General features: G+C 41.7%; 2 protein-coding genes across 2 annotated transcripts in view; one reads left to right on the top strand and one right to left on the bottom strand.

Moving 5' to 3' along the window:
* The window catches only part of MAP3K15 (mitogen-activated protein kinase kinase kinase 15), a 124,511-nt gene extending 124,387 nt beyond the window's left edge, over positions 1-124 (top strand). The window contains exon 30 of the mRNA XM_075999490.1: positions 43-124. Coding sequence (XP_075855605.1) covers positions 43-124 — 82 coding nt within the window. The remainder of the gene's footprint in view (positions 1-42) is intronic.
* PDHA1 (pyruvate dehydrogenase E1 subunit alpha 1) lies at positions 106-15,381 on the bottom strand. Its single transcript, XM_012784671.3, has 11 exons — positions 15,193-15,381; positions 9,621-9,680; positions 8,892-9,065; positions 7,937-8,063; positions 6,944-7,035; positions 5,690-5,782; positions 4,720-4,875; positions 4,474-4,545; positions 2,732-2,799; positions 2,109-2,217; positions 106-1,324 (listed from the first exon to the last, which is right to left on the bottom strand). Exons 1-11 carry the CDS (start codon positions 15,247-15,249, stop codon positions 1,160-1,162), a joined length of 1,173 nt encoding a protein of 390 aa, XP_012640125.2. The 5' UTR covers positions 15,250-15,381; the 3' UTR covers positions 106-1,159.
* Between the last annotated feature and the right edge of the window lie 7,239 nt (positions 15,382-22,620).

Below are 22,620 nucleotides of genomic sequence, written 5' to 3'. Positions count from 1 at the left end.
TTTCTTCTGACTCTAAAGACAACTCTTTTGTTTGTTTCATAGTGGTGGTCTCCTCTGTAAGCTCTGGAATGCAGTCTCCCAGTACAGAAGAAGGGCTCAGGAGTCTTCAGCAACCAAAGATTAGATTTAATGACAATCAGCTAAGCCAGGTGACAGAGTAAGCAAATATGCTACATTAAAGCTTCTGTTAATGTACACACATTCTGTTATGTTTACACACAAAAAAATACCATTGTTCAATTAACAATTCAAGAGATTGGTAAAGTTTTAAAGAAAGACTGTCCTTTCTGAAATGGGTTTTTAAAACATGTTATTTATAAACATAGAATTATATGTATTGTGAGAACAGTTAGCCTTAGTTTTGACATCCCACAGTATTAGGACATTTTTAGAAATAAATTTTAATTTACTTCAACAAAGAAAAATCAGTACAGCCTAGATAGCACTTGCTAGAAAGGTGAAACAATGGGTGTTTAAAAATAAGACACTGGGAATCACATTTTTAGATTATGCATAAATAGTGCTTAAATCTGAGAAAGAAAATTGATACATATGTGCCTTGTATTTAATGTTTGATATGAATGTAACTATTAAGAAAATAGCTTCATATTTATTTTGAATGTATACATGGATAAAACTAAGTTATTTGGTCTTTGAAATGATTATGAAGCAAAGTTTTATTTAAAAATGCAATTGTCCTCCCACCCGTCTGGTTGTAATAAATATTGTCTTAGTATGGAGAAATGGAGGTCAGCGCGATTACACTATGTCATGTGAGCTGTTAACACCAAGTATGCCTCTGGGAAATGATCTCCTCCCCAACAGGTGACAGGGTTGGGAACAGACATACAGGAATTGTTTTTCCTATTTTGTTGAAACCATACAAAGTAAATCGAATAGTTCTACTTTGAACCTATATAAATTGAGAATAATCTTTATAATAATATTCACACTAAATACTGAAGCACTCGATAACATCTTTTAATGCAACAATATACAAACCGCATGCAATTACTATCTCTTTAATTCAACCTATGTATTGTTTAGTCTTAACACTTTCTGGGTTTTCTTCCTCCTTAACCAAGTTGGGAACACACAGTTCCTGAAAGCAGCTAACAGCCCACTGAAGGTACAACCACCCATTGTCTGTGGTCTCCCCTTAACTGACTGACTTAAACTTGATCCACTGATTGGCACCACGGACTTCAAAAGGTGGGTCGCTGCTGTAGATGTGGTAACCGAGTTCCTCCAAAGGCGGCTCAGGATCAGCCGTGGCAAACTGGGCGGCATCCTCAATTTCTTTCCTCACTTCTACGTCAATTTCCTAAAAATCAGATTACAGTGCAAGAGAGTTTTAAATCAATACACCAGCTTAGGTACCAACTAGGGACCTGTTGCTACTATTAACTGTGACTCTTGAAGTAGCAGTAGTTGGTAATTTGGAATGTATTTTTTAAATGATAAAATTATCTATACAAGATATTTTTGGATTTCTTAAAAATCCAGAGCATATTTAACCACTTCGGTATAGTCGATAGCCACAGACGAACACACACGTCAACTTTAGCCGACAGCCGTGATATGACTTTTCTAATTTTTCATTTATTTTTAAATGTTCACAACTTCATTATGTTATCAAAATAAAAACATATATGTATATGTTACCTGTTCTGATTTACATTACAAGTAAAGCCGCCTATAAAGTAAAACAAGCTTTCAGTGCTTTAAAGCTTTCCTCATCACACAAGAGCAAAACGGATTTGTTGTCAATGCACAGCACAAACTATTGTGCAGACTATGAGTGCCAGCTGTGGGCAAGGTTTTGCAGCCGGTGAGCGCGGTACCGAAGTGGTTAAGAAAAAGAACTGTGCTATTAGGGGGCTCAAAGGTTCTGCCACTGTCACTAATCTTTCCTCTTTATTCAGGTAGCTCACTGCTCCACTAAAATCTTAATAAAGAGTAATACTGCAGTCTTGAGTAGAGGAACCTAAAGGAATAGCCCTGTGAGATTTCAGAATTAATTATGCCCCAGTACGTCACTTTGTATAGGGGGAAAAATTTGCCCAGAAAGGAGAACCAACCTTCAAAACCACCAAGAGTGACTATACCTTTAATTCTTCAACACTGGCAAGATTGTTGTTCACCATTCTATCCTTGAGAAGCATAATAGGGTCACTCTTACTTCTTACTTCCTGAATTTCTTCTCGTGTACGGTAACTATGGGGAAGAACATAATAGATCACTGAAACTTTTCATTTGTGTCATACCTAGGATTGTAGAATTACATGCCAGAGCTAAGTGAAAAAGTAAAACTCATACCTTCCTAGCTTTTTTGACTTATTGAATACCCAGTTAGCCTCTCTCCAGATCAGAGATCCTATTCAGGTGGAATACACCATGTGTGAATTTGGGGTAATGCCCACAAAAGCTAAATGCCACCCAAAGATACTCCTCTACCATCAGACCTGTTTAATTTCCTTCTGCAACTAAGTTATATAATGCTCTTTTAAAAATTACTGCTCATGCTAACACATACTTTACACACTGTAGGGATTTTCAGAATGCTTTCTATATTATTAGGAGGCATTGTTTTCAGACTAAGACTCAACTACTTGATGCCAACAAAGCGAACTGGTATCTGGCTTCAAAAGCAAATGCTGAAATGGGTTGCTTTTTCATGCAAGTGGCCTACCCACTCTGGAAACCACACTCAGATGCCCCATGACCGTACCTGACTCCAGGATCACTCATGCTGTGTCCATGGTAACGGTAAGTCTGTAGCTCCATCAGGATGGGCCCCTAAAACAGAACCCATAGGTGGTTAGACAAGATGATGGGAACAGCATGTCAACAATCCATGGCCTCAAAGGCAGACTTCTTTCACAGAATCCAATGTATTCTTATCTATTCTCATTTCTATTTATTACATGTTTCATCCTTCTCATTTTTAATAGGAACTTAATAAAGCAGTCTGCCAACAGTGTGTTTTACATCAAAAAGGCATCAAGCATGTCTATAGAGCCCGCTCACAGTGGCTAGGTAGATTTCTACCTCATGCCCACTTCACATGGTGTTTCCTAGGGCTGGCAATCAACCCTGCTTCACCAGATCTTACTAGTGTGTAACAGTTAGCAGGCACCAGTGACATCTGATACCTAAACCCCGAGGCTCTGCTGGGAGTCTGGCCAGCCTGGCTATACATCACCAAGTGGCTTGCTCATGCTACCCTAGCCTACTTCTGGAAGATGGCCCTGAACACTGAGGGGAGGGGATGAATCAAGGATCCCTGGGTAGTTTGGTACAGTAGTTAAAATGGCTCTAGATACAGTAGCTATGTACCTGTAACTACTCTGTGGCTCAGTTTCCTTGTCTCCAAAATGGGCAAAACATTAATACCTGGCTCAGAATTGTGATGATTAATATTTAAGAAGTATTTAGTGCATTGCCTAACAGGTCAATCCCTCATTAGCTGTCACTATGTCATGTCAACCAGCCCCCATTTGGAAACAAAGTGGGTTGTGCTGGTGGTAAGCAGGGGGTTTCCAGACCCTCTCCTAAATCCAAGATCAGGCTTGCTGGAGAAGTCAACACATTCTATATACCACTGTGTTTCTACCCATGGCCTGGCTGCCTCGGCCATGGAGTCCTGACATAGAATGGCTCAGCCCACTGAAACCAACCTGTCATTTTAGTCCTGCTCTGGTTTCTTCATGCTGGCTCTTGTTAAATGTCACTATACTTCCCTCCCTCCTCCCTTTCTGATATTTCCATCACTGCTGGCGACATCTGATGTGCATTACTACACACGCAATATGGCACTGAAAGGCAAACCTCGTGCTTTCTGGGCTGCGGGACACTGACTTAGGGAGAACACCTAAATCTATGCTAGCACTCAAGGAACTTAAGCCTCTTTTTAGGCCAATCTCACTGTTCCCCTCTCCCTCACTGCTATACAGCGAAAGGTAAAGATTCTTAGGACTGAAACAGCAAGACTAAGGTTACACACTTGAACCATACTATTTAATTTGTATAAACAAACCTATATCGAATACCCACTATATAAGCAAAGCTCCATGCTGGGCATCGTGGGGATCCCCAATCTGTTCACTCAAGGGGCTTACGGTTAATGGGGGTGGGGAGGAGATGGCACATAATTAACCATCCTACAAGGCAAAGTAGATTGTCATGCTGAAGATAGAAGCAGAACGCTAAGGAAGCACTAGGAAAAAAGATTTTCCCCAAATCCTTTTGGGGAAATGTGGAGTGTTTTCCAGGTGAGCTATCAAGACCAGAATATTCATAAAAGAACCCCATTCCCTGGACTGGACTCTGCTTCTATGGTATACACCTCAATCAGCAGCTATTCCTCAACAGCTATAATGGGCATGCGGGAAGCATTCTTTTAACTTTGGTGGGATAAATGTCATCAGAAATTTTTAGACCCGAGGCCTAAAAGAAAACCTTTAGTCTTACCTTCCCGGATCTACAATAGGCAGCTGCAAACCTTGTTGCCTCTCGGACACACAGGATATCCATTCCATCTACCTATAAATAAACGAAGGCGAAGAGTATAAATCAAACTGTCCAAGACCATTTTATATGACCTGTTCATGCACAAAAAAATGAAACTCTCCAATTTTTCTTAAGATGTCAAGGATATGCACAAAGGCACCTAGCTGAGAATATGGATGGCCCTGGTTCTACCACAGGCGTCCTTACCCTCAGCCCAGGAATGAAATCGCCTCTCTTGTAGTAGTCAGTGCTGGCTGCTGCTCTCTCAACTGACGTTCCCATTCCATAGCGGTTATTCTCACAGATGAAAATACAGGGCAATTTCCACAAAGCTGCCATGTTGTAAGCTTCGAATATCTGACCCTGGAAGTATTTACAAAAAGTTCAAGTGGTTTCATTTTGCTTATTTCTCTAGACTTCATTATCTGTAACAGCTGCTGGGAAGGATGAAAGCCTCATCTTCTAAAACCCAGCTTTCGGTGGTGAAGGAAAGGAGTGTGTGTGGTGAGGGTGGTGGGGAGAAGCAGCAGGCATCACTAACTCTGGCAACTAAGGGAAGGGACAAACCAAATACCACCACTCACTCTTCTGTGGGGCCACTCGAGTAGTAGAGAATACACTGGGAAAAAGAGCAACATGTAAAAATGTGTGGCTACCTACTTTTATGCTTTATTATAAATCTATCAAGCCCACTGGATAGCCAGAGTGAACCAGCATCTGAGAATCAGCTTCTAGAACAGGGCCTCACAGAGTGTTGGCCACAGACAGAGGATTATTTGAACCGTGACTGGAGAAGCACAGAAACTGCGTCAGGATTCAGACGCTATCACGTTGCCCTGGCTGGCATCCCAGAGAGAGAGTCTGTAAATTATAGTACTGGTTTGAAATGGGGGAGGGGGAGGGGGAGGGCGAGTGGGGAGGAGGATGTCCCTTACCACAAGGGGGCATTTGTGAAGCACTGTTGTGAAGCCAAGGTGAGCTCCCTCACAAGAAGGTGCCCTATAAGGCTCTTGTGAAACATAATTTTGAGAGAGAATCTCTACACTGGCCATAAAGCCAAATTTTAGCTTGCTAGGTAAGTTGCTATTCCAACTAATAACCAATATGCTACTACTTTAAAAATACTTTGGGAAGAAAACCGTACTTATCATTGGAAAGTTAAGAGAGACACACTTACCTGATTAGCAGCGCCATCGCCATATAAAGTCAGACAGACCTCATCTTTTCCATTATACTTACAGGCCAAGGCAATACCAGCTCCCAGGGGCACCTAACATTAAGGATGACCAAGAAAGAAACCACAGAAATCCATGAGGGGAGATACTAATGCTCTAAATTAACTCCTGGCTAGAATATGGGACAGAAATTACGCTGTTACTACAAATTCTCCCTACCCCAGCCCCATCTCTGCTTATCCCACCCTCAATTTTTTCAACAAACCAGTAAAGTAACATAAATACTATATTGTATTTCAACCAGTAAGCAATAACATTCAAAGATTCAACCAACTAAATACTAAAGAGTCAAAAAAATGAAACCTAGATTTTTATAAAACACCTAACAGAATTTTAATATATTAGAAAGGAAAAAAGTCTAGATATAATTTTATGTGGTTAATTCTTCATCATTCACTAATTGATGAGAACAAGAAGACTCCATAATAATAGAAATCAGCTTTGGATTATTACTAGGACCCTGAGATCCTGATCACCCGTCTCTTCTAGTTGGGTACCCGTGTCAGCATTGCCTATGAGCAGGGAGAGTTAGAGCAAAGTTGATGTGATGAAGCAATTAATGTACTGAAATATAAATAAAATGGTGAAGATACAGGGCTACTGCTAGAGGCTCTTGCTTATAAGACATAGCAAACAGCTAAAATGAAAAATTTAAAATCACCATCCAATTCTACTTACTAATTGCCCAAATGGTAGGGGGCATGAAGCAATAGGTCTTTAAAAGTAAATCAAGCCCCGGAAGTGCGGTCATGTGTCACTTCACAACAGGGATACATTCTCAGGAATGCATTATTAGGCAAATTTCGTCCTGTGTGAACATCACAGAGTGTACTTGCACAAAATTAGATGGTACGGCCCACTACATGCCTAGGCTATGTGGTATGACGTGTTGCTCCTCGGCTATAAACCTGTACAGCATGTTCCTCTACTGAATACTGGAGGCAACCGTAACGTGATTAAGAAATATTTGTGTACCTAAACATAGAAAAGGTAATGTTGCACTTCAACAACATCACTAGGCAACAGGAATTTTTCAGCTCCACTATAATCTCATGGGACCATCACGTACGTATGCATTTTACCATTGGCTCAAAAGTCACTATCCAGCATATGACTATACTGAAATACTTCAGAAGTTCTCTTGGGATGTGAAAGTTTTTGAAAACACAGGTCAGGGCCAAATTTAAGCTTACTACCTGGGCTCCCACGATGCCATTGCCCCCGTAGAAGTTCTTGGCATACATATGCATCGATCCTCCTTTCCCTTTAGCACAACCTCCTTTTCGTCCTAGAAATGGCAGAACACATAAGCATCAAAAACCAAATTTACAAAGCAAACCAAACCATACCTTGGAGTATTTACTCCAAGGCTCAACCATTAGAACTCAGAGCCCAATTCAATCATTTAAGCATCTGACCCTCTATGCAAATGTATGTTCCTTCTTGTCTCCCTGTCCTTTTATGTCCTTAACCTTTCTAACTCTCTAATCAGTTGCATTCAGATGTTAGCAAAAGTCCAAATGGTACCCTGGACTTTTTTGACAGGTACAAATATCTTCCAACTTGTACACTAAATATAACTGACCCTTGAACACCACAGGTTTGAACTGAGTAGGTCCACTTATATTCAGATTTTTTTCAACCAAACACAAACTGAAAATAGTGTTCTTGAATACAAAACCCACATATACAGAGGGCTGAGTTTTCACATACACAGACTCTGCAAGGCCAACTGTGAGACTTGAGCATGCACAGATTTTGGCATACATGGGTCCCAGAACCAATCCCGAGTATAATGAGGGATAACTGTAGTTCAAAAATCAAGGGGGAAAAAGAAAAGGGAAATATTAAGAAGATTCCCAGAATTTACATTGTATACCATGGAGTGCTTCAACCTTACTTTCTACGTCTGCTAGATTTCTGTTGGCATACTAGAGTGATAACAAACCCTATTCTAATTTTAAAGCACTAACCTTTTTTAAACTTTTACCCAAGGGGCCAGATGACTTCACAAATGGGTCAGTTTACTCAAAAGCACAACAGAAGTACCAGAGCACCAAATGAGAAAGGGCTTTAAAAAAAAAACTTAAAACTTTGAAAAATATTAATGCATAATGGTCAGCTTCTTAACAGGAGATATTTAAAAACGTAATTCACCCATGCCCCCTTCCTGCAAATCAATAACAAACCTGTAAGCTCTGCAAGAATTTCTCTGACAGAAAGGCCCCGAGTGAAGGTAAAGCCGTGAGCCCGGTAGGCAGTGATGAGATGGTCTGTGGGATTTATGCCGGCCTCCAGGCCCACACAGCAAGCTTCCTGCGGTAGAAGAAACCGTGAAGCAATATGATACGTGTTTCTGGATAAAAAGGTTTCCTAGACTGCTATGAAACATTTGAGCTAGTAGAACTCATCATCAATAACCAGAGAAAAGTGGCTATTTTCCATCAAAAAACAGAGGGGAAGATAAGCCCCAAGCCAGAAGCCATGAACTGGCAACCCACGGTTGTGCTATTTCTTTAGCCTCTGTGGTGATTAAACAAACAAAAAATCCTGAATCCTGAATCATTGTCAACATGAAAACAATTGGGGGAATGTCACATGAAAATTGAGACTTCTGTCTTTTGGAGAAATAAACAATAGGAAGCATTAGCCCCACATTAGCCCAACTGGCTGGAACCAAGTCATGGCATCCCCTCTGGGTGAGGCATGGCCACCCCAGCTCACCACTAGTCCCTCCCTGTCACCATTCTCTATGTTTGTACACCTGGCCTTCTTCACCCATTTATTCTGCCTGCCTGGCCCCTGTATGCATTTGACTCTGTAAGCCTTGACCTAAACCCACAAAACAAAAAACAAACAAAATAATCCTTTCCCCCAAAATTGTATACAGTATAGGTGATCATGATGCCAGAAAGTTTTAAAATAGTAAAATTCTAAGAACAGGTACAGGAAATTGGCAATGTTATGTGTGAATGAATCCTTTAGCCTAAGCTTCATAGCAGGTTTTGGCATTCTAATTTTTTAATTCAAAATACCATTCAAAATCCTTCTGACACATAAGGCAGGATAAAAACTAATAAATACAAGCCATACTTAAATATCTAAATATTAATAACTCAGTTTTATTACAAACCTACCACTCACCTGACCATCACACAAGTGACAGAAACCACGAATAATTTTCTGTTTATACAGCTGATCTGCCTTTAACTCCATTCGGCGCACAGTCTGCATCATCCTGTAGTATTTGAGCCCATCCTCTCTGGTGAGCACTGTCGTGACAGGAGGACCCTCTTCCAGCCGGTGAAGGTCACATTTCTGAAATGGAATAAGGCAGTCATCCTTGATTTACTACACTGCAAACACTGCTGACTCACTCTAATTCCATTGCAAATAATACTGAACTCAAAAAACAGCAAAGGAGCACATCAGAAATGCTTCCTATTGCTTCTGATTCCTTAAATCTATAAACCTCACTGTACAATGGGATGGGGTTTGGGGGAAAGGAAATCTTTCTAAGATGATTTTCACTAAAACCCCCTAGAAGTCAACGGAGTTATAGGTTGAAAAATGAACATTCAAAGAAACAGCTAAGATTCCTCTTATTCAAATGTTTCACTGAATCACATTCTAAGATTTGGCATAAGTTTTTGTTTTTATTTTTTTAGCTTACCCTCCTCCCCCGACAAAACACCAACAAGGTGCTAAGAATAATAAATTCTAATTTTTGCTAAATTTCTCTGAATCTTTGTTCCTGGAACATTTGGAAGAAAATGAACAAAAGGAAGATGAATATTAAAATGTTCTATTCTAAAGGTATAACTGTATATCAGAGTATACCTGTGAAAAATTATGAACTAAACTACTTCTTACCTTAATTTCAAATGTAGCATCATTTGCAAAATTACGGGATGCCACCAGCACTCTGCTTGCCTTAAAAGACAAATATATAGAAATAAATCAGAACTTTTTTATTGTCATTTTGCAAAGTCATTATTATTATTAATCAGTGATCAGGATGCAGTTATGGAACTTTAGTAAGCCCCAACATATTCATGGGCTTCTCTTCCATTCTGTTCACTAAGCTGGTTATCTTGTCTTCCAAAATGAATCCAGGCTATGGCCAACGAAACACGGTCACACCTCCATCTGAAGACAAACAAGCATAAAGAGAAAGCAGGCAAAAACCAAATCCATCCACTTAGTCATTTTGTTTTCAAAGAAATTACAATGAGAATGAAATTAATGGCTAAAGACACTAGATAATCTATGAGCTTTGTCTATTTATGCTATTCTTAGTCAAAACCAGATACCATTTATTTTGAGCAAGCCAAAGATTCGCTTTCAAAATTATACTTCAAATAAAACTATGATTTAATCCCTACTCCAGGCAAATTTCACTTTTCTATGAAATGGATCAGTAAGAAAAAATATTTTAAACTACTCTAAGTATGAGATAAATATAATAGTGAGACATACAAGACTAAAGGAAAGATATTGAACACTCTCTGACTTAAAAACAAAACAATGGACTTGCTTCCCTTTCCACTCTTACAATTGAACATACCTGCTCACAGCACAAGTATTCTATGTGATTGCTAAGGCTCAGGTTAGACCCCAAAATTTAACCAATTAATATTTTAACCACTTTCTGCCACATTTTCACACACTGACATGTAAACTCAATGTGATTTCTTCTTCTGGAGATTTGAAACATATTCATCAGATCCCATTAAAAAAAACAAAACACATTTGATGTGTTCATACAGTGTTATGACTTTACAATCCAACTTCTAGCGCTGGAATTGATCTTGATGGAAAGAGTTAAGACTGACCTGCCAAGTGTACAAGCCAATAGGCAGAAAGCTAATTACTTATCTCTTCACCCATGAATATACCATTAACTGATAAAGCCAACAGAGACAATGACACTGCTGGAGGAAAAAATTTTAACTACAAAAAAATTAATGTTTCAGTTAGCGGCAGAGAGAATCCACAAGTAATATCTCAGAAAAGTGAAGAAAATTTAGGAATTTGGGAAGAAGCTGAGAGGGGTGAGGTAGCAAACAAAAGGTTGTATTTGGTAATCATGAAACAGATGTGTTATTTTTGGCAGTCAACAAAATATTTTGTGGGACCAGAAATAGTTTCTGTATTGCAAAATAAATTTCCAAATACAACTATAGAAATTGCAGTTTTGGGAAAGTAAAAATAGAGACCAAACCAGCCAGGCAACAATAATAGAGAAAAGGTACATTGTTTCTCTGTCCTAAAGTCAACACAATGAAGAATGATAGTGCTTTATAATAAAGAGAAGGAAGGTAAAGACTAAGATTATGACTTTCAGAAAGCTACCTGGGGGCTGGGTGTGGTGACTCACTACCTGTAATCCTAGCACTCTGGGAGGCCAAGGATCGTTTGAGCTCAGGAGTTCTAGACCAGCCTGAGCAAGAGCGAGACCCATCTCTACTAAAAAAAATAGAAAGAAATTAGCTGGACAACTAAAAAATATACATATATAAAAAATGAGCTGGGGCCGGGCGCAGTGGCTCACACTTGTAATCCTAGCACTCTGGGAGGCCGAGGCAGGTGGATCGCTCAAGGTCAGGAGTTCGAAACCAGCCTGAGCAAGAGCAAGACCCCGTCTCTACTAAAAACAGAAAGAAATTAGCTGGAAAACTAAAAATACATAGAAAAAATTAGCCAGGCATGGTGGCACAGACCTGTAGTCTCAGCTACTTGGGATGCTGAGGCAGGAGGATCGCTTAAGCCCAGGAGTTTGAGGTTGCTGTGAGCTAGGCTGACACCACGGCACTCTAGCCCTGGCAACAGTGAGACTCTGTCTCAAAAGAAATAAAAATAAAAATAAAAAAATAAAAAATTAGCTGGGCACGGTGGCGCATGCCTGTAGTCCCAGCTACTCAGGAAGCTGAGACAGGAGGATCACTTGAGCCCAGGAGTTTGAGGTTGCTGTGAGCTCAGCTGACACCACAGCACTCTAGGCCAGGCAACAGAGTGAGACTATTTCTCAAAAAATAAAAAAAAGTTACCTGGATACTTCTCCCTTGTTTCACTATGAATCTCAAAAATAAGAACCACTGATGTAACGAGTTAAAAGGAACAAAGTTAAGTTAAAGCTAAAAGTCTGTATCAGATTTTGAAAAATAAAAATTTTAAGTTCCTAAATACATAGGAACTAGTCATGTAAAAGAGGAAAAATGTTTCAAAAATTCCAGATTCTACCATGGTAAATTAAAAATCTTACCTACTACTTATAAAGCCAAAAGAATACTGGTAGTAAAGATCTCACAAAAGGAGTCACAACAGAAATATAAACAATAAGACAAAGAATAAATTTTTTCAATGCAATTCAGTCTTCTGTGTAATATAAGAATTCCAAAAACTATAACCTCATTCAAAAATGAAATCATGATCTTGTAATTTATTTCAAAGTTTCACACCAAACACTCTTTGAGACAATGGCAATCGTTAAGCCTGATATAAATCTTTGTACACCCCTGGTTTTAAGAGGGGGAGGAAAAAATAAGAGAAGAAAAAATGAAAAGAAAAAACACAGAGGCAGAGACCTGTGAGGTAAGCTGCAGGGATTAACTTCAGGTAGAAGTGTCACAGCCATCAGACCAACTGCCTAACCTTTTTCCCTCCGTCTGTAGAGTATAACTCACGATGGTGTGACTCTAGTTGTACAAGTGCCGAATCTGGGCAAGCTGCTTATAATTTACTATCAGGATTTTTTTTTTTTTGAAAGGCTTATATGCAGCCAGGCATGCTGGCTCGCACCTGTAATCCTAGCACTCTGGGAGGCCGAGGCAGGAGGATCACTCTGAGCTCAGGAGTTCGAGACCAGCCTGAGCAAGAGTGAGACCCTCTAAAAAAAAAACTTGAAAAAAAGAAAGGCTTATATGCAAAAATATCTTTTCACTTATTTATTTATTTATTTAAATTTTATTTATTTTTCAGGATATTATGGGGGCACAAACATTTTGGTTACATGTTATGACACAAAAATATATTTTTGGCCGGGCGCTGTGGCTCACGCCTGTAATCCTAGCTCTTGGGAGGCCGAGGCGGGCGGATTGCTCAAGGTCAGGAGTTCAAAACCAGCCTGAGCAAGAGCGAGACCCCGTCTCTACTATAAATAGAAAGAAATTAATTGGCCAACTAAAACATATAGAAAAAATTAGCCGGGCATGGTGGCGCATGCCTGTAGTCCCAGCTACCTGGGAGGCTGAGGCAGAAGGATTGCTTGAGCCCAGGAGTTTGAGGTTGCTGCGAGCTAGGCTGATGCCACGGCACTCACTCTAGCCTGGGCAACAAAGTGAGACTCTGTCTCAAAAAAAAAAAAAAAAAAAAAAAAATATATTTTTACATGTATAATATAAAAAATAAACTTTGATATATTTTGTGTTATTTACATTTAAGCAAAAAGACATCCATAAGTATGAAGAATTACAAAATATACAAAAGAGTTGACATCTTAAACTTTATTACTCCATGGTTTAAAAAGATAAAGGTGAAAGTTTTAGTTCTATTAGAAGCTTCAGGAAAGGATCCTAATTAACTCACAAGTAGAGTCACACAGAAAACTCCTACTTATCTGAAGAGTTTACACCAACAGATGGGAAGATATCTGGGCACTTTCTAAAATGACTGTATCTCTGGAACTCAATTTTCTTCCTACTGTAAGGTGGGGGAAAAGAACCCTACAAATTAACATAGGAAATGATAAATCTGACTTTCAAAAGACATAATAAATCTACATTAAGTGTCTAACAATAAGGATTTAAGGATGTTTCTGAGCCCTTAAATTCTGGTACAGCCCTCTACCAACAGTCAGCCCCAAAGGGGATGACATCTCTTAAAGCAAAAACTCTGGCAGAGAGGTATGATATTTAACATTAGTTTCATAGCCCAACTGAACTTTTTCAAACTAGCTAAGTTTGATTTTAGTAGTAGTATAGAAAGAAGTATTTTTAATTTCCAGTGATGAAGTGCAAAGCTTCAATAACAAAGCTGCTATTTGTTTTCACTTCTATTCTTTGTCCAATCTCAAAGCTATACGCAAAATCAACCTTCAGCTAACTTCTCCAAGCAACTCAGGACAGAAAATAAAGTTTCGATTACTTATGTACAACTAAAAACTGATGTTGTGGGGATTATATGAGACAAAGCATGTGAAATGCTTAGCCTAGTACTTGAAACATATTAAGAGCTCAATAAATGTTGGATATACCACACATACATGCAGAAATAACGTAACGTAAAATGTGCTTCTCTCTCAGGTAAGTCCAGTTACAACTTAAATGCTAATATCTGATTAATCAAATTGTGTTTTGTCATTATTTTAGTCAGTGGGATTCCTAGAGGGGGACGCTTCCTATCTTTTGACAATCTCTGCCCATGCTAAGCAGAGTTGCATTCAGTCCTGGGGGAATTACTAAAGCCAGAATTACAAGTCAAAGCTTGGCTGCAGTTACACCAAGTAACACTGACTGTGCCTAGAGGTCAAAGCGCTGGAAGCTCAGGTGTTGGGTATGTCTAAACAGGTGCTAATCTCTAACCCCTACCCTCTCTCAAGCATCACTGCTGTTTTCTTCAGCTACTTTTACCCTAAGAGTATGTGTGTAAGGGGGTAGGCAGTTTCTTCTGGGTTCTGCTCGACTGCTCTTGAATTGACTGCCAAGAAAAGCTCAGGTGTTGAGGGAGGGGAGGAAGTTCATTTTTGAGGAGCGTGACCCTGTGTGAACCCTCTTTAGAGCCGAGCACAAAAATGTGTACCAAACTGGACACTCAGTAAACACTCAACACATACGGCACCTACTATGTGCCAGGCACTATTCATTCGTGGAATCCTCACGATAACCACACGAAGTAGGTACTCTTATCCCCATTCTAGAGATAAGGAAACTGGCTTTAAGGATGTTAAAAAAAACTTGCCCAAGGTCACAGAGCTAGTAAATAGCGAGGGTGGTGTATGTACCGAGTCACTCTGTCTCCCGGATTCCAGGCTTTTTATTACCGCGTACAAGCTCTCTTGGGCAAGAGAAATTAATTAGGAAGATCTAAAACGAGTAGGGTCAATCGGAGCCTCGAAGGAGCCCAGTTCCCCTTTCCATGTCCTGTAAACCAACCGGCACTTCTTAAGCACCCCTACTTGTCTGGCGCTGAGCTGGCGGAGGGGGACGGTGTCCACGCGGACCTCAGAGGGCTGCCCCTCCTCCCTAGTCGGCTTCGGCGAGCCGGGAGGCCGCTTCCCCGGAGCCGGGAACAATGCACCGCGTGGAGACAAAACAAAGGCCCTCGGCTCCCCTCGCGCCCTTCACCCCGCGCTAGGCCACAGGCGGCGCCCCAAGTCCCGGTTCCCCCTCCAGCCGCCTCCAGCCCCGCCTCAGCCCTGCTCGCGCCACACCCCGGGCTGCCTCACCGGCTTCTGGGCAGCGCCAGACAACACGCGGGAGACGGCGGCGAGCATCCTCCTCATGGAGCGCAGGCAATGGCAGCAGCAGCGACTCCCAACAGCCCAAAAGGCACCGCGCGCCCGGGAGTCCCCAAGTCTCCTTCAAGTGCCCGGAGCAGACGCCCCGCCTCAGTCGCAGCGCGACGTGACCGAGTCGTAATAGCGACACGCGCTGTGCCGGGCCAACTAGAACGGCTCCCAGGGAACGTCCCGCCCCCCGGAAGGTCTGCGGCTGCCCATTGGGCATGGGCGCCAGAGAGGGCGGGGCTGCGGGGGTCGCTCCCTTGCCACGCGGCGGGCGGGTGAGGAGGCGGGGACCCGCGGGCGCCTGCGTGAGAAAGGGCGGCCCCGCCTCCAGGGCGCCGCGGGAAAGGGGTCCTCTTGGTAGATTCTGCCCGGCAAACTCTCCAGGAAGTGGTGCAGGCCCATCCTCCCGTGCTCCTAGTTTGCCGGCGCTGCAACTTTGCCAAAAGACAGAACATCTGGTTTCTATAAATGGTTCTGCCCCTAACTCGTCTTTAAAATTCACGTTAACAGTTGTAAAATGCTGCTCTACTTGAGCAAAGATCCACAAATCAGCTCCCTAACTAAATGTCTGGACCTGTTCCATGTCATCTTCACTCTGGAACCCCGACTGAAGCAGCAGCCTCTATCTGGAACCTGGCTTGTCTCATGAAGGGAAAAGAGGTCATTTAAAATGGCACTCGTGGTTCGTGCCTGTAATCCTAGCACTCTGGGAGGCCAAGGCGGGAGGATGGCTCAAGGTCAGGAGTTCGAGACCAGCCTGAGCAAGAGTGAGACCCCCCCTACTAAAAATAGAAAGAAATTAATTGGCCAACTAATATATATAGAAAAAATTAGCTGGGCATGGTGGTGCATGCCTGTAGTCCCAGCTACTAGGGAGGCTGAGGCAGGAGGATTGCGAGAGCCCAGGAGTTTGAGGTTGCTGTGAGCTAGGCTTATGCCATGGCACTCTAGCCCCAGCAACAGAGAGAGACTCTGTCTCAATCAATCAATCAATAAATAAATAAATAAACTGGCTCTCAAAGTTTCTGCCCACAAGTGACACATGCCACTTCCTCTGTATTTCCATAGACCAGAGCTAGTTACCCAATCGTGTCTGAGTTCAACATAGTGAAGTATAATTCTCCAGGAGGGAGACCAGAAAATTGGATGAACAGTAAATTCATGGAGGATTTGCTATTTCTTCACACATTTTCAGTCCTGTCATGTTCCAGGAGGAATAGCTATTTTGTGTGTGTGTGTGTGTGTGTGTGTGTGTGTACAAAATCATTTCAGTTCAGCATAACAATGAATTTTCTAACAATGAGAATTATCCAATGAGAATTCTCTGTCAGTGTCACCAAAAGTATTCAAAGCAGAAGTTCCAAGCATGAGCAGCTGTCAGAATAGCTAGAGAAAGGATCTGGGTACTGGGCAGGCGCCTGGACTGAAAAACCTTGTGGAGTCCTTCCACCTCCGTGACCAGGTTGCAGTGAGAAGAATGTATCTTAAAGGACTGCGAGAGGAAGGGACAGAAGTGAGACCCATTGCACAGTATGATTTCAGCAGCTACTGCTGCTGCTTTTATGTGGAAGGTAAAGAAAAGAGTAATGGAAAGGGTTAGAGACCAGATGTCCACATCATGAGAGGTAGTCCAGGTCATGAGGGTCTGGATGCTTTGCGACATGTTGACCTGGTGGTGGTGGTGGCACAGCTATTTGAAGATGTCCCCCAGGAAGTTGGAGTTATAAGTCTGGAATATATGTGAAAAGTAGGAATTTGGGTGTCATCTGCATAGGGGTGACACTGCTTGTGTATGCCAAGGAGCTTTTGTAGGTCATATGAATATAAAGTCATTTATTCATTCATTCAACACCTATTTGTTCAGCACTGATTATGTCAAGGAACATACTTTCACAGAAAGTATGGTCTAATAGGGGGAGAGGGCATTAACAAGTGCACATAAATATATATTATATGAGCATATAATACAAATGATAAGTGGTATGAAGAAAGATTAAACAGGGAAGGGAATAAGAGGAGGAAGGTCAGAAAGTTTCCTGTGAGGAGGTGACCAGGGAGCAGAGACCTGAATGTAATCAGGGAGCAAACTTTGCAAAGATCCAGAGGAGAGTTTTGCAAATAGAGAGACCAACAAATACAGGTGCCCTGAGGTGGAAATAAACCTGTATATTAGAGAAATAGCAAGAAGAACATGTGACTCTAATGCTATAAGAGAGGCAGAAAGTGGTGGGAAATGAATTTGAAAAGAGAGCCCAGAACAGGTAGGGACCTGGTAGGATTCTTTATTATTTTTTTATATTTTGGTAAGAAATTGTATTTTGATGTGAGTGGGGTGAGAAGTCATTGGAGGGATGGGAACAGGGAAGTGACATGATTTCATTTCCATTTAACATTTGAGATCCTTCCAGCTGCTGAACAGAGAACCGATCATATGGGAACAAGAATTCAGTCTTAGGGCTTATTGGTTCTTTGAGTTCTTGTTGGCTTTTGCTTCCTTTGGGGGGAACTTGTAGTTGGAGACAACAGCAGGTTAGAGGTGAGTTGGTCTCTCAACCCTGGGGGCTGTTCCTTGGGCGATCTGTCTCAGCCCAAAGTACAGTGGCTGCTTCTTCAATCTGCTATTCCTATATCCTTTAGAATTCTCTTTATCTCTTCTCTCTCACTACTCCAATCCTCTATTATTTGAATGATGAAATAAATAACGATGGTGATGGATTATAACCCATACCATAAAATAAGTGGCCATGAATCCTTATAGACTTACATACATAATTGAATGCATAAATGGGGTAGAAGGAGCAACTTTTCCTTACAGTAGAATTCTAATTAATTAATAGAGAAGGAATGATGAAAATAGAAAAAGAAAATTGCCATTTGGCAAAGAACATAGTAACTGTGGGCAAGAATTATCATCCATAGAGGCTAAAATTAGTGGAGTAAAAGTATGATGAGAAACCAGGACAGTTGCATAATCTCGAATTATCATCTGAATAATTACTTATTCATTACAAAGTTTAGAAGAGTAACCTTGTAGTGGAGAAACAAGGTGATCTATTTTTTAATGACTAGGATAGCTTCTTTGTATTCTTTTTTTGTCAGAAATGTGAAAGCAGAGTTGGAAGCAACCTTGACGGTGAGGGACACTTCACGATGCTGTGTCAGGTGGTGACAGGTTATGGTTATAGTTAATAGTCATTAATTATGGGCTATAGTAATGCTATATGTGCTGACATATTCACAAAGGACACTTATATTAGGAGAGGAGGCCAAAGAGATGGAGAGGGAATTGCAAAAGGCAGGGACTGAGGAGGAGAAAGTCTTAAGAAAGGAAGGTCCCTTCATCTTGGGTGAACTTGGAGACAAGGGGCTCTTCCTTATTCCTTCACCTCCCAACACTTGCTAATTTAAGATCAGGTCCTCTGGGTGAAGTGGAGGATTTAGATTAGAGATCCTGAAATTTGCCTTTTGACCTTAACTTTGTAAATCACCCTAAAAATACTCAATCAAGCTGAACTTTAAGGCAGATCTGGTCCATAACAAGCCTTTGGTTTTCTCCTGGAAACCACCCTCCAGAGGATGAATTAGAATAGGACATATACAAAAGTCTTAAAAAGTCAACAAATATTTGTGAATGTCTTTGACGTGCCAGGCACCAGCTGGTGGAAGGATTATGGCTAGGGGCCATTTTGACTTTGGAGCCACATAAATGTTTTACATAGCCATAAAACACAATGAAATAAAAATGGAAACGAAATGCAACAATCCAAATTTAATCACATATCAAGTTGTCGGCATAACCCCACAGAGAATGACCTCAAGTTACTTACTACCACAGCAATGGGGGGGGGGAAGAAACACATAAATATAAAATACAAGAATTCAAAGCCTAGTGGTCCTGAATTTGAATTGGAAATATCAGTATAAGTTCATGATTATTTTCCCTTTAAAAAAATATATATATATCTCCTTACTCTCTCCACTGGAAAGAACTAGAAGCAAAGACCAGCCTGATAATAATTATTTTGAAAACTGGTGACAGGAGAGAACCAAGGATTTATCCTGCCTTTTGTGTACAGACTGAATTTCAAGGTCAATAAATAGTAGTTGAGGGACAGTTCTTTATAGAATAGTTTCCACTAATAATAAATACAAAAGGAATCATATAACTTTAATATCCCTATCTTGTAACCCCTAAGGAATTAATGGATCTAGCTGTTTAGGGGACTTCATCTTCAGTGAAATGGAGACAAGCGACTCTTCCTTCTTCCTTCCCCCTGCCCCCATCACCTACTAGTTTAGGATCAGCTCCTCTGGGTGACACAGAAGATTTAGATTAGAGATTCAGAAATTTGCCTTTTTGACTTAACTTTGCAAATCACCCTAAAAACACTCCATTGAGGTGAATTTTGAGGCAGATCTGGTCTGATCTCAATGCGGGGCCACATTGAGAACACCTGACTTGGTAGGAGATGAAGCATCTTCACCTCCTGCAAAATGTTCTTGCCTCCAAATCAAACTAGAATCCTGACAAGCCTCTCTGTTTTCTACCAGCTTACAGCGAGGCGATCTCTAAAATAAAATATGGGGGAAACACTACCGGACAGATGACCTAGCATATTTAATAAACAAATGGCAAGATTAAGAAAAAAAAAGAGGAAGGGGGAGCTGTCATATGTTAAAAGATACTTAACAGATTTATCAGCCCAATGCAATGGGTGTATGTTGGTTTGATCCTGACTTGAAGAAAATAAGTGTGTGGGGGGGAAGATATTTATCAGATAATTTGGGCAATTTAAACAGTGACTGGGCTGGGTGCGGTGGCTCATGCCTGTAATTCTAGCACTCTGGGAGGCCGAGGCAGGAGGATTGCTCAAGGTCAGGAGTTCCAAACCAGCCTGAGCAAGAGCGAGACTCAGCTCTACTATAAATAGAAAGAAATTAATTGGCCAACCACAAATACATAGAAAAAATTAGCCGGGCATAGTGGCACATGCTTGTAGTCCCAGCTACTCGGGAGACTGAGGCAGGAGGATCACTTGAGCCCAGGAGTTTGAGGTTGCTGTGAGCCAGGCTGATGCCACGGCACTCTAGCTGGGGCAACAGAGTAAGACTCTGCCTCAAAAAAAAACAAAAACGAAAACAAAACAAAACAAAAAAACAGTGACTGGATATTTGATGACATTAAAGAATTTTCAGGTGTGTAAATGGTATTAAAGTAATTTTAATAATCAGTAATAGTGGTGGCTATGCTGGGGGTATTTGTAGGATGCATACAAAGGTGAGAAGATGGGCCCCAAATTGATACGCAGGGGTTCATTGTACTCTTCTCTCTACTCTTGTGTCCATTTGAACATTTCTCATTGCCAAAAGCAGTCTGGATGTCAGACATCAGTGATTAAATATTAAATATTGAATTACCCTTTAGATGATTTAAGAAAATCTGCATTCCCACTTCTTGGCATTTGCTACACACAGCCTGTTAAAGCTACCGAAGGACTTACTTATGTCAGGCAACTGCAAACATTTATTAACACTCATTCATTGAACAATATGTATTGAACACCTTGTAGGAGCCAGGCTCTGGGGTTATAGGTGTCAGTGGTATAATAGGCACAGTCACTGTGCTGTCGTGGAGCTTGTGATCTGGCAGGTGGGGGGGAAGGGGGAGTTGGTTGCAGATATTAAACAGGGAAATTGCATATGCAATGAATCCCGCAGTTAACACATTTCAGCTGCCAGGAGTGTTCTGGAGGGCGGAGAGGCTGGGGCAGTCAGGAAAGGCTGAGTGTCTCAGTCTATCTGTGCTGCTGTAACAAAAGACCCGAGACTGAGTAATTGATAAACAATAGACATTTATTTCTTACAGATCTGGTGGCTGGGAAGTCCAAGATCAAGGCGCTGGCATTCAGTGTCTGGTGAGGGCCCTCTGGCTATAACCTCACCTGGTGGAAGGAAAGGCAAAAAGGGGCCTAGGAGTTCCCTTCAACCTCTTTCGTGTCCCCATTCAGCCCTCATGCCCTCATCACCTCCTAAGGCCCCACCTCCTAATACTATCATTTTGGGGGTTAAATTTCAACATGTGAATTTTGAGGAGTGCATTCAGACCACAGCACTGCGGAAGAGATCTTTTAGGTTTAGGTGGGATCTAAGAGCTAAGTAGCACTGGGTGAATAAAGGCACTGGCAGGAGGAGGGCATATGTGATCCATAGCCCAGGGCAAAGGACAAGGAAGATGCTCTTGAGAAATGGGGACAAGGTTGGCAGTCGATCAGCCCTGTCCTGTTAGACCTCCTCAGAGATTTAGACATTTTTCCTTAGCACAGTGGGAAGCCGAAGAAGGATTTTAACATTAGCGTGGCGTTTTGTAAGTACGGAAGAGGAGATGCACGCTTCGTGGCAGGACCCCACAGGCGATGAATGGAAAAAGGGGCCGGTGTGTTTCCGGGAGAGCATAAAGTTCCTGAATCCATAGTGAGACGTGTGAACAACAGTGGCTGTGCTCATCTGCATCAGCCAGCATAGAAATGGGGGAAAACTGGACTCCAGACACTTCCCTACTGAAACACGGGCGTGCTCGCCAGACAGAATGCAAGCATGAAATGCTCGGGTCACCAGATCTGTATTTCAGATGTGGTGTCACCTGTGACCGATTCTGTGTGCCCTGCCAAGAGCAAGATCAGATGCTTTCCTTCCGTCCCTGGGTTGCATCAGCCTGTGGCAGCCTCAGCCAGGACAGGGATTGCGTCACTTCACACACATCCGGCTGAGTTTGGCCCCTGCTTCCCATCACGCAGCCCGTGGCTGATGAGTCTGCCCTGAAGTTGCTATCAATCGTTTGCTGTGGCTGATCCACAAACACTCGCAGCCTTTGGAAACCTAAGCACAGGCCTGCAGAGAGGCAAGCCAGCCTCTGGACTCCAGAACCAATCCGCCCCATCTCACATCCTGGCTCAACCACAAGCTGTGTGACTTGGGCGGGTTGCCTAAGCTCTCTGTGCTTTCGTGTCCTCATCTTTAAACTGAGTGTAATAATAATATTCCTCTCACAGGGCTTTTATGAAGCTTGTGTGGGTTAATATTTGTCAAGCACTTAGAACAGTGCCTGATCCTTCGCAAGCACTCTACTAGGATTTTGTGACCATAAACATATATGGCAATCTTTTAACCTCTTGGTGCTTGCCATCGCTACAGCTCAAAGCTTTCTTCTGTGCCAACTTTCTCGCTCATAAAAATGCACCAGGCCTCGTCACCTGGCCTAGTTGTCGCAGAACTGGCTTCCCAGTCAATAAACCTTGCCAATGTTAAAGAAACTAAAATCAAAATGTACCGAACACAATGTAGGGAGCAGTTATTGACTTTACCAAATAG

The sequence above is a fragment of the Microcebus murinus genome, chromosome X, assembly GCF_040939455.1.
Source record: "Microcebus murinus isolate Inina chromosome X, M.murinus_Inina_mat1.0, whole genome shotgun sequence".
NCBI lineage: Eukaryota > Metazoa > Chordata > Mammalia > Primates > Cheirogaleidae > Microcebus > Microcebus murinus.
This window is presented reverse-complemented; position numbering and strand designations above follow the sequence as displayed.